The following is a 10,952-nucleotide window of genomic DNA, read 5'->3' as shown; positions in this document are numbered from 1 at the left end:
AAGACAGTATAAGAAGGTCCATACCCCCTAGCCACTGATATGCAATTGTGAGCGGCACCACATATAAGCGCAGAGAAATAGGGGGTAGACCACAAACCCTAAATTTCTAACAAGAAGAAGCAATCTTAAACTGTAGTGATTGATATTGTTCTTAAGCACAACACAAAATGATGTGTATCAATTGCATACTTTTCTGAAAACCTACTAAATTTGACATGCGCTGATTTTTTTTATTAGAAAAAAACTCTCCTTCAAACATAACTTTTTTTCCTTCTATATTGACTGTGTTCCTGAAAGAGGATGTCAACGGAGTAACTGGAAGGAGGAGTGAGCAGCAGCCAGAGAGAAGTTAAGAGCAATACACATGCTTCATATTAACTCCTATTTCTTGAACCAATATGCTTTTGAAGATTGAATTGCATTAGAAAAGTATATATTTCTTCAGATGAACGGATTTAGCATGATTTTGGCATGCAAATAATTCTTCCATGTGTCTGACTATAATGTGTTGTCGTGCAAATATGCAGAAGGATGATCTCACTTTTGGGGACTTGGTTTTGCGAATGGATGTGTTATCTTGACCAAATATCTTAGTATTTGTACCATGTTGCAATATGGATAGACTCATCACCACTTTTACTGGATTGATATATAATATTGTATGTACAATGATTCAATACATATATGCCTGCAACAACTACTAATCGAAATTTCTTCTTGGCCTACAAAAATATATAGTATCTTCCTACATAATTTCATGTTGATACCTGATTTGCATGCCCATACTGTTGGGGCGAGCTAAAACTCCAAGGCCTCACTGTGCATAGGGGCATCTAATAAAGTTTTCAGGTTTGTCCCTAGAACTATTATATCCTGACAAGATATTTGCTTGTAGAACCACTAGAGCTGAACCTTCTAGGTAACTTCACATGGTGTGCAGGTTGAGTTGTACAACAAGTAGCAACATAATCAGCGACAGTGCACCCACGATATCCCTCATTTGCATTTAACTCGCATAATGTTTACTCTTTTTTTATACTTTGTTTGTTCTGTTTTGCTTAGTTGAGTTTCAACTCATTTTGTTCGTATGACAAAAAGAATCGGGAGAAGGGGAGAAAAGAGAGGAGGAAGCATAATCTTGGGAGTAAGGAAGATGCTGACAGGTACTTCCCACCTTCCATCCATTTCATCTTGCGTTTCGATATGAAGCGGTGGCGTAGTTGCGACGACGGTCATGTTTTTGCAATCATTGAGAAGATGTGAAGAGTGATACAAAGTATGTGTTGTTATATGGAAGAGTTAGAGCTGGACGGATCAACAAACAATGGAATCTAGTCATGCATGGAATTGTAAGCCAATCATATTGGCCTAGACCTGAATTCAGTTTTCCAATGTATAATGAAAGTTATGTAAGTCATTTGAAATATTGATATAAAAAGTTCGTTATTGATATTTGTTGTGAACCATGTGAACATATTGCCGTAAAAAAAATATGTGTGAACATATTTGAATGGTGTCATCTTCAACTAAGATCTCTAGTAGCATGATTCCTTATTTTCTTTAAATCTGGAATTGAAGAATTATATTTATAAATTATAAAACTGTATATGCAAGGAGCACTTCGATGATTTTGTTAGCTCTGATAAAATTGTGTATACAAAAGTTATAAGTTTCCTGTGCTTGAAATATGTTTTTACACTATTTGCTTTGATTGATATGTGGTTTGCATGCAAATGATAATTGGAATTTTGTTTTCTTTGCATTTCTGGGGTGAGGCAACAATTTTGTAAAAACAGATATATGTTATTTAGTAAACCATTGAATAAGATTTATGTTATTTAGTAAAGCATTGGAAAAGATATATGTTATTTAGTAAAGCATTGGAATTTTGTAAAAAAAGATATATGTTATTTAGTAAAAAAAGATATATGTTATTTAGTAAAGATATATGTTCTTGCTTAAATTTATTACCAGCATAAAAATTGAATAAGGATCAATTTTATTTAGTAAAGCATTCCTTTTATAGGCGTTATACGAAGAAGGGGTGTAAAATGCAGCTCGAAGACAAATTGTAGTACTTGCTCTAGATCTAGAATTTTCAAGACGCATACAAATCAAGTAGTATTTTGTGAAACCATTTTATGGGTATAAAACCCAGAACATATGCCAATTGAAAAATCCAACTACTTGTGGACATCGAGCAAATGGATAGGAATGTGGATTAAGGCTCAACAATCCAAACAAGTAATATTGTACTCCCTCCGATTCCACAGTATAAGACGTTTTGCAAGTTATGCGCGGGGAGTGTATGTTGTTCACTTATTCTTGAGGGTCTTTGCACAAAATGCTCGGCAAGATGTGTTAGAGAAGCCAAGATATTGTTGGAGACCTGAGTCTGAGTCCTCTCGCTTGCACCTTATTTTCTGACTATTGGCACGCGCGGAAATGGTTCAACCGGTTGGTTTTCTTCCTGGTTTGCAAAAACAAAAACCGCCTGATTGGACCGGCTCACTCTCGTCCGTTGGCAGGGCGGTCAACGTAACTAATTGTTTTTTTTTTTCTGACCTGACCGGTCCGGTCCAGGAGGTGAAGGTGACGAGGCCCTGGAGAACAAGGACAATGTGGTGGCACCGAAGCCGCCGGAGAATGGGGATCTCTCGCGCCATGATCTGCAACCACATCCCCATCATCGTCCCTCCTCCGCATTGAAAATGTAGGAAATGTAGGAAAATCGACTTATAATCTCTTGAAAAAGACTGAACAATATAATCTCTTGAAAAAGACTGAACAAGTGATTTATGCGTGCTCCCTGTATATATACTTGCATGAAGTTTGAAAAGAAAGGTAAAAAATTAAATAAAGGAGAGGTTCAAGCAAGGACCCAAAATGAAGCTAAAATGATGCACCGCCACGTCCACTGACAGCGAGAGTGTCGGTGACCCAGAGATGCAAAGCAAGCAACAGTGTCATGTCATCATCTTTTCATTTCACTAATAAAACAGTGTACAACATAACAAAATGATGATTCGATTTTGCTGTCTTTCTGTAACAAGGAAACTGCACGCTTGGTTTGACAAGACTAGGCTACGAGCGGGCGCACGTCGTCCTTGAGCGGGCCGGCGTGGCGGAAGCCGTAGGCGCGGAGCACCTGGTCGTCGGCGAGGTTGAGCGCGCGCCGCATCCCCTCGGCGCAGCTCTCGTTGGAGTACATCTCGTTGGGCCTGCCGCCGCAGGGGTTGCAGCCGGTGAAGTGCGTCACGAAGGGCCGGCGCCAGTAGGACGCCTTCTGCCCGCCCCCGTCGGGCCCCGGGACGCCGCCGTCCTTCTTCCTCTTCCTCAGGGCCGCGTTCCTCGCCGCCGCGTACAGCGCGTGATCCCCCTCCGCGTGCCGCCGCCGGAGGGCCGGCCCGAAGCGCCGCTCCGCCGCCCGGTACCGCTCCGCGACGCCGTCGAGCCTGTCCACGATCTCCGCCCAGTATCCCTGGAAGTAGTACACGTGCTCCAGGTACGTCCTGGCGCCCCACTTCTTCGGGTTCTTGAGGAGGAGGTATGCGAGCGCCGACTGGTCGTCGGACTCGGCGTCGGGTTTGTCGCCCAGCGTGGCCTTGAGGGTCTTGCCCCAGCGCGCGTACTCCGGCGAGGCGGGCCCCATGCCGGCCCATGCGTCCATGAAGTCGAGCGACCACTGGCAGTTGCGGATGAGGAAGACGCCGGCGTTGAGGCCGACCCAGGACCGGGCCTCGTACACCTCCCTGTCCCAGCCGTGGACGACGAGGTTGTAGTCCCTGTACCTGGTGGCGAGCGGGGGCGCGAAGTCCATGTCGGTGACGACGGCGTCGGCGTCGAGCCACCAGACCCACTCGGCCTCCGGGTGGGCGAGCATGGCGGCGCGCACCACGGGGATCTTGGCCCAGTAGGCCACCATCCGGGGCTGCAGCAGCGCCGTGTTGTAGAGCAGCTCGATGCCGTGGAGCCGCGCGTAGTCCACCTTGTTCTTGAGGAAGCGGAGCAGCATGTGGTCGCCGCCGTCGCCGGCGCACGGGTGGGACTGGGACCCCGAGAGCATGACGACGCGCTCCCCGGGGCCCCGGCGCGCGCGCAGGCCGCGCGGGTAGTGCAGGCGCAGCCACTCGGCGCGCTTCGCGTCCCAGCCGGCCACCCGCCGGCCGTCCACGGCGTAGGACAGCTTCGGGTCGTCGTAGAAGGTGCGCGGGCGCGCGGCGACCCTGGCGTAGAGGGTTTCCTCGTTGCCGTCGTCGTGCTGCTGCTGCTGCGGCTGCGGGAAGGAGGTGGGGAAGGGGAGGTCGGGGCCGGCAACGAGGTTGGGCACGGGCGCGGGCGCGAGCAGGGATGAGAAGCAGAGGAGGACGAGCACGGCCGCCACGGCGCCCGCGGCGAAGACGAGCGCGTCGTGGACGCGCGCGGCGAGCACGACGTGGCCGTGCGGCCTGTGCGCCGCGGACGCGCCGCCCTTGCCCGCCGCCCCCGTGACGCCGAACGGCGCGGTCTCCGACGCCATGGTCCGTCACCGTTCCTCGAGGGCCGCGCGGGCGTGGCGTGTCTTTAAGCCCGAAAGCAGAGAGCTGGAAAAGCAAGGTCGACGGGAAACGAGGGTCGTGGCGTGGCGGCAGGCGGCAGCAGCGGGAAAGGTGATAGCGTGGGGGCTCGGGTTTGGGGTTGGACCGGGGAATGGCACGGTGGAACGGGAGCGCGGGGCCGCGGATTGTGGGGTTGTGTCAGCCGCCGGCGCCGGGCGCGGTGAGCTGGCCGCGGCGTGGGGCTTGGGCCTTCTTTCTTTGGGGTTTGTTTTCTTTCCGTTAATTTTTTGGACCACTCCCAACAGTGTATATTGCTATATTCAAGATGGATTGGAATTGCGCACTCCCAACAGTGTATATTGCTATATATTTATAAGTAAAGATTTCTGATATCTACACTAATTGTAGGGTATGTATATTTTGGAGATGTTTCTGATACGCATATGCCTTATTTATAAAGAAAGATTTTTGATCTCACTACTCCCTCTCTTTCAGTTTACAGGGCATGTGTGTATCCCTAGGTCGTCAATTTAACCAACCTAATACAACTCATATATTACAAAATATATACCAATATAAACTTTAAATGTTTTATTTTTTAAAAATATAAATTTTATGTTATATAGATTATATTAAGGTGATAAAATTGGTAACCTAGGTATACGTGCAGGACTTGTAAACTGAAACGGGGAGTAAATGAAACCAGACCTATTAATCGTACAGTGAACTGAGCATAGCTCACATGGTTAGGTTCCTTGTGGTGGAACCGGTCCATCAAGTTCAAGTTCAGATCGGTGCTTGTTTTTTTTTGAATTTATTTCCCTCTTTTCGGTGATGGCTTTAATATAAGAGAGCAACTAATTAACGAGTGCTCCTTCGGAAGCCTCGCAACAATCAGTGCCACTTGGCGCGCTCTTAGCGATTCGCCACGTGTCGCGCTCTGAGCGCTCCTTCCGGAATTTATTTTATTTTTCCGCACGCGTTTTCGGTTTTTTCGATGTTTTGGTTTTTCACCGGTCTTTCCTAGCTTTTTGACCAATTATTTTTTCCAAAAATAATTTTTTGTTGCGCAAAAAATGTAGTTTTTTTTCCTTTTGCGAGAATCACGGTTTCGTTTTCGCGAGAGGCACGGTTATGCTTTCGCGAGAGTCACGGTTTCGTTTCCGCGAGAGGCACGGTCATGCCTCTTGAAAACGGAAAAAATAACGCGTTTTCTGTTTTTTTCCTTTCGCAAGAGGCACGGTTTTGCTTCTGTAAGAGGCACGGTTTTGCTTTCGCGAGAGGCACGGCCGTGCCTCATGGAAACGGCAAAAAAATGCATTTTCTGTTTTTTTTCCTTTCACGAGAGGCACGGTTTTGCTTCCGCGAGAGGCACGGTTATACTTTCGCGAGAGGCACGGTTTCGTTTCCGCGAGAGGCACGGCCGTGCCTCTTGAAAACGAAAAAAACGCGATTTCTGTTTTTTTCTTTCGCAAGAGGCACGGTTTTGCTTCCGCAAGAGGCACGATTGTGCTTTCGCGAGAGGCACGGCTATGCCTCTTGGAAACGGAAAAAAAACGTGTTTTCTGTTTTTTTTTCTTTCACGAGATGCACGGTTTTGCTTCCGAGAGGCATGGTTATGCTTTCGCGAGAGGAATCCAACATGGGATCTTCTTTTGAAGATCACGACGCGAGAAATTCAACGGCGAAAGCGGTTCGAGATTTGGATGCACGATTTAAGAGATAAAATATTTTGAATAAACGGATCTACGAAAAAAGGAAAACTCCCAGATTGCGACAAGTGGCGCACATGCAGCGCACTACTTGTCGCAAGTTGGAGAATTGGAATGATCTTCGCAACGAGTACCCCTTAACCTGCCGACCTCCACACCGTCACTGCTGCAGGAACTGTCATGCAGAGCCCACCACCTACAGTACCTCTCCCCCGAACACCCAAGCCTCCCAAGACGGCGCCTCGAGACACTAAGGGCGCCGCCGCCGCCTAATCCAAGACGGATTTTGGACTTCCGTCCGGGAGTGGGTCAGAGGTGGATAGGAGGAGATCTCGGCTTCGCCTCCAAGGAGGATAACGTCGCTAAAGCGGTCGCCGATGCCGGGTCGAGCTAGCCTTAAGTTTCAACAAGAAGTCAAGAGCCATGGGTCCGAGCCGAGATATAGGATGACGACGCCTTTGGCGTCCCCAGAAGCGGATTATACAAAGATATCATGTTAGCAGCAGGAAGTAGGCGGTCAATGTAGGCCGCCTTCCACCTCTTCCTGCTCGTCTCCGCCTTCCGACGCCGACACAATAATAAACCAGCATCAGGCGCATGCAAGGACGATAAATAGAAACCCTAGAAAGAAAGGACTCGTTGTTGGTTCAGTGGATCACCTGTAGGAGGCGCGCATGGAGGGTGTTGTTCACCTCCTCCAGCCGGGCGCGGTCGGCAGCGAGCGCCTGGATCCGAGACAGCAACGCCTCGAGCCACTCCGGCGAGGCCGGCCCCGAACCACTGGTCATGGAGCCGTACGTGTGCTAGCAGTGACCGGTGACGACCCTGGACTGTAGCGGAGAGCTTGTAGACGAGACGTTGGTGGACGGGAAGATTGTCAACCGGGGATTAGGGTTCCTCCGAGACAAGCTCGTATAGGTTGGAAAGTTTTGAGAGAAATCCCAGCGGCGCTTGTATTGCATTTTGTATACACACATACTACAAGCAATCGGACCAACCCTAAACGGAAAAGCTTAAATTCAGCAGGCTGATAATTCGTGGCACCTCGGCCGCCTCCATGCCCGGCATTGAATCTATGTTTTTTTTAACGTTGGCAGGAGAACTGTCAAATTCGTTGATCAGAAAGAGGTATTACGAGAACACCCCTAAAGAAAGAATGCACCGCATAAAGGCGAGTGCTAAAAAAGAAGAAAAGAAAAAGAGGACTGCTCGGTTTATTGAGGAAAACCGGGCAAAAATCAAGCAACGCCTAGCTAGACTATGTTTGGAGCATCACATCACATACAACGCGCCGGAAAGCCAAAACCCCACAACACATCCGGGCAGGCACTCGAGCGCTTTCGCCGCTACCAGAGTGCATACCAACAACTATCGTATATATTGTACCGGGCTGCCACGAGCATGTCCGCAAACATTGAGGACACCGAAGAGGAACAATATATCCGAAAGAGCTAGACATATGCCGCACCGATCCCACGGGGCAAATAGACATAGCTCGCCTGCCGCTCCGATCCACTTGCAACCAGTCGCCGGCCGCTCCGGGCCTCCGGACGCCAGAGCACCAGATCTAGACACTGCTAGCAAGAGGCCGCCAGTCGAGGGAGCCCGCGTCCCCCAACGGCACCCCATGACGGTGACGCGCACATTCGTGCTGCCCCTGGGCCTCCTCGCCGCAGTGACCGTGCCTAGCGCCTTCAACACACAGCCCAGTGCGCGCGCGCACCAGTTGCTGGACGGGCGCGCGGCCAAGCACCTCCACCGTGCTGCCATGAACGTGCATCGCATGGATCCAGCGTGTGAACCGCGCGGATCTAGAGCTCCACCACGTGCCACTGGATCTCCTCTTCGCTTCATGAAACGACCCCTCTCGATGCGCCACCCCACAGCAGATGATAGTGCCCTGCCGCCGCCTTCCTCGGGGCCGGCCCAGGCTTCATCGGCTGGCACCCTCTGGCAGCGGCGAGACGGGGGAGGGAGGGGAAGATTCGGTGGCGACGCTAGGGTTTTCTGGCCCCGTGTCACCAGAGCGAGGCGGCGCGGGGGTTCGGGCATTGGATATATGTTTGATCGGGCGACGCTACCCATCGGTCGGGTGATAATCAGACTACATCGGCCGCCTCAACAATTGTTGGATGGCGCGCCGAACAGCCGTCCGATCTCTCCCCGGGCCAGTCGTGTGGCCCCATCCCGTTCACAACATGACTCGTATTGCATTAAAGGATTTGCAACACGAGCCATGTTGCGCTTCATCGAACCGTTTTCTATGGTTCATGTATAGGCCACCTCATCTACTGCCCCATGCTTTGCAACATGGACCATATTGCAATCCACTATTAGGGAAAACCCTAGTAGTAGCGCGCATTTTAACGCTATCAGTAGCGCGGGTGGCCGCGCTACTAATAAGGCGCTACATCTAACAGATAGTAGTAACACTCTATGTACACACACTACTAGTATTAACTATATCAGTAGCGGTTTTCCAGCAAGCGCTACTCATAAGTAGCTGTAGTGCTTTTCTTTGCCCGCGCTACTGCTGTATGTTTCAACATTTCTTCCCTGCTTCCTACTGATCTAGAACAGTACCTGTTTCAATAAATTGCATTTTCACATATACAAGATAACAATATCATTAACCACAATACCATATAGCTAGTCATACAGTAGTCATACAATATCATTAAGCATTATAGGTACTCATATATAGTCAACATGCATCCTCACACACATATATGGTTCATACAGGAGCATATATGATAAGCAGTACTAGATAGTCATACAGCATATAGCAGTCTACTAGGGGTAGTCATACAACCACACCCATATGTAGTTCTACATGATATCGACGACGACCATCATCCTCAAGCCATGGCGGCGGGTGTTCCTAATAGTAATTAGGATGGCCTGTCCAACACGAAGATTCTTGTCAACGAGGAAGTTCTTCCATCCAACCGAGCTGAAGTGTGTGCGACCGTCTGTGTCCATGCTGTACGCACAGGTGGTGACAGAGCCCCTTGCGGTAAGGCGTATTCGAGAAGAGCCCTCTTCATCAGGCTTGATACCACAACTCACAGATAGGCTCTTTGGCAATTTCTGAATAAGAAAAACATATCAATTAATAAGTAGCCTCGCACATACTCTTGCAAATATATTTCTACTAAGTCTAGGTTTCTACACTATCAAAAACAGTACTACATTTCTACAAAGCTTGAACTACTAAGTAAGCATGTAATCGGATTGTACACTAAGTATAACATACCATAACATGCCGATCAATCATGGTAGTTGTCAGGCGGGTCACCAATGGCACCCCGACAAAGTCAGCACGTGGCGGAATTATGTCCCATAGGTTGCACACCTCGTCCTCGCTCAGCCCTATTCTTCGAGTATAGATGGCTTCATCAAGTGGGTCCTCATCATCATCATCCGTGTTGAGATAAATGACGACCAACTTGGGTCTTTCTGCTCTGAAGGAGAAGCTGATCAACTCACCACCAGTGATACCCATGTGGAAGATGAAACGGTTCCATCCATATCCTCGATCTGTGACATATTTCGTCCTTTCTCGACCTCCATAGTGTAAGGGCCCCCAGGAGCCTCAAAGGTCACAGTGTCTCCGGTCAGCTTGTTGAATTCCGTCATCACATTGCATGGGACGATCTGTGTATACACAATGATATATACACAATGCATTAATGCCAATAACACTAAAAACAAAATAGTTGTTACAAGTTTCATATATTTTGTTACCACCGCAGGAAGAAAACTCGGCTGGAAGTAGATGCCGAACAACGTGCCAATTGCAAGGCTGCTGGCGCATCTTGACTTGCACAGTCGACATGGTAGTCGTGGTGGTGGTGGTGGTGTCGCCATTTTCCTAAAGCAATACTCCCTCCATTTGGAATTACTCGTCCAAAAAAGAATGTATCTAGATGTATTTTAGTTGTAGATACATCCATTTTTGTGACAAGTAATTCCGAACGGAGGGAGTATTAGAAAAGGATTAACGATCCCCTTCAGAGGAAAAATCTGGCACGACCTTTGCTAAAAAAGGACATATCGAGCGCCTGAAATTTGCCGGAACGGAAATTAATCAACACTCCGGCAAAACATAGGCCACTTGGAGCTGTTACCTGCAAACATGGTCACTTGGGCAAGCACATATCCTATTTGAGAAACACTATATATACATGTTTATATCTACATCATATGAGAAATTCTTGAGCAACACTAAATAAACTAGTTATACTAAAAAATCTACATCATCATCTATTCAAAAATGTTCTATACCTAAAACATCTACATCATCATCCACTGTTACTATTTCTTTTACTAAACCCTAAAAATGTGCCCTAAGTTCACAATATAACAAGTACAGAACATTTTTTCAAATTCTACCAACTAAAAAGTTCCATTACTAAAATTTTAATCAAAAGACCTAAAATTTCCTATTCTATTCAAAACACCTAAAATAGGCTAAAAATTACTAGTTTGAGGAACACAAAACCCCTAGAAACTATCTTATATCAAAGTGATATATATGACCAGAGGCTTATATCAACTAAAGCCTATCAACTATGTCTAAATTTTTACTAATCAGTTAATCATATCAACTAAAAACTATCAACTATCATATCTCTGTCTCTAAATGTTGCATATCAACTAGCCTACTAAATCAACTAAATCAAAATATTCTAACTCAACT

At 47.6% G+C, this 10,952-nt stretch overlaps 1 protein-coding gene across 1 annotated transcript; it reads right to left on the bottom strand.

Annotated features, from left to right (window-relative positions):
- Nucleotides 1-2,947: 2,947 nt before the first annotated feature.
- LOC119292326 (probable glycosyltransferase 6) lies at nt 2,948-4,705 on the bottom strand. The gene has a single exon (XM_037571174.1). It carries the CDS (start codon nt 4,517-4,519, stop codon nt 3,080-3,082), a length of 1,440 nt encoding a protein of 479 aa, XP_037427071.1. The 5' UTR covers nt 4,520-4,705; the 3' UTR covers nt 2,948-3,079.
- Nucleotides 4,706-10,952: the final 6,247 nt, after the last annotated feature.

This window comes from Triticum dicoccoides, chromosome 4B (genome assembly GCF_002162155.2).
Source record: "Triticum dicoccoides isolate Atlit2015 ecotype Zavitan chromosome 4B, WEW_v2.0, whole genome shotgun sequence".
Classification (NCBI taxonomy): Eukaryota; Viridiplantae; Streptophyta; class Magnoliopsida; order Poales; family Poaceae; genus Triticum; species Triticum dicoccoides.
The sequence above is the reverse complement of the archived record's forward strand: the minus strand, read 5'-3'. Positions and strand labels throughout refer to the sequence as shown.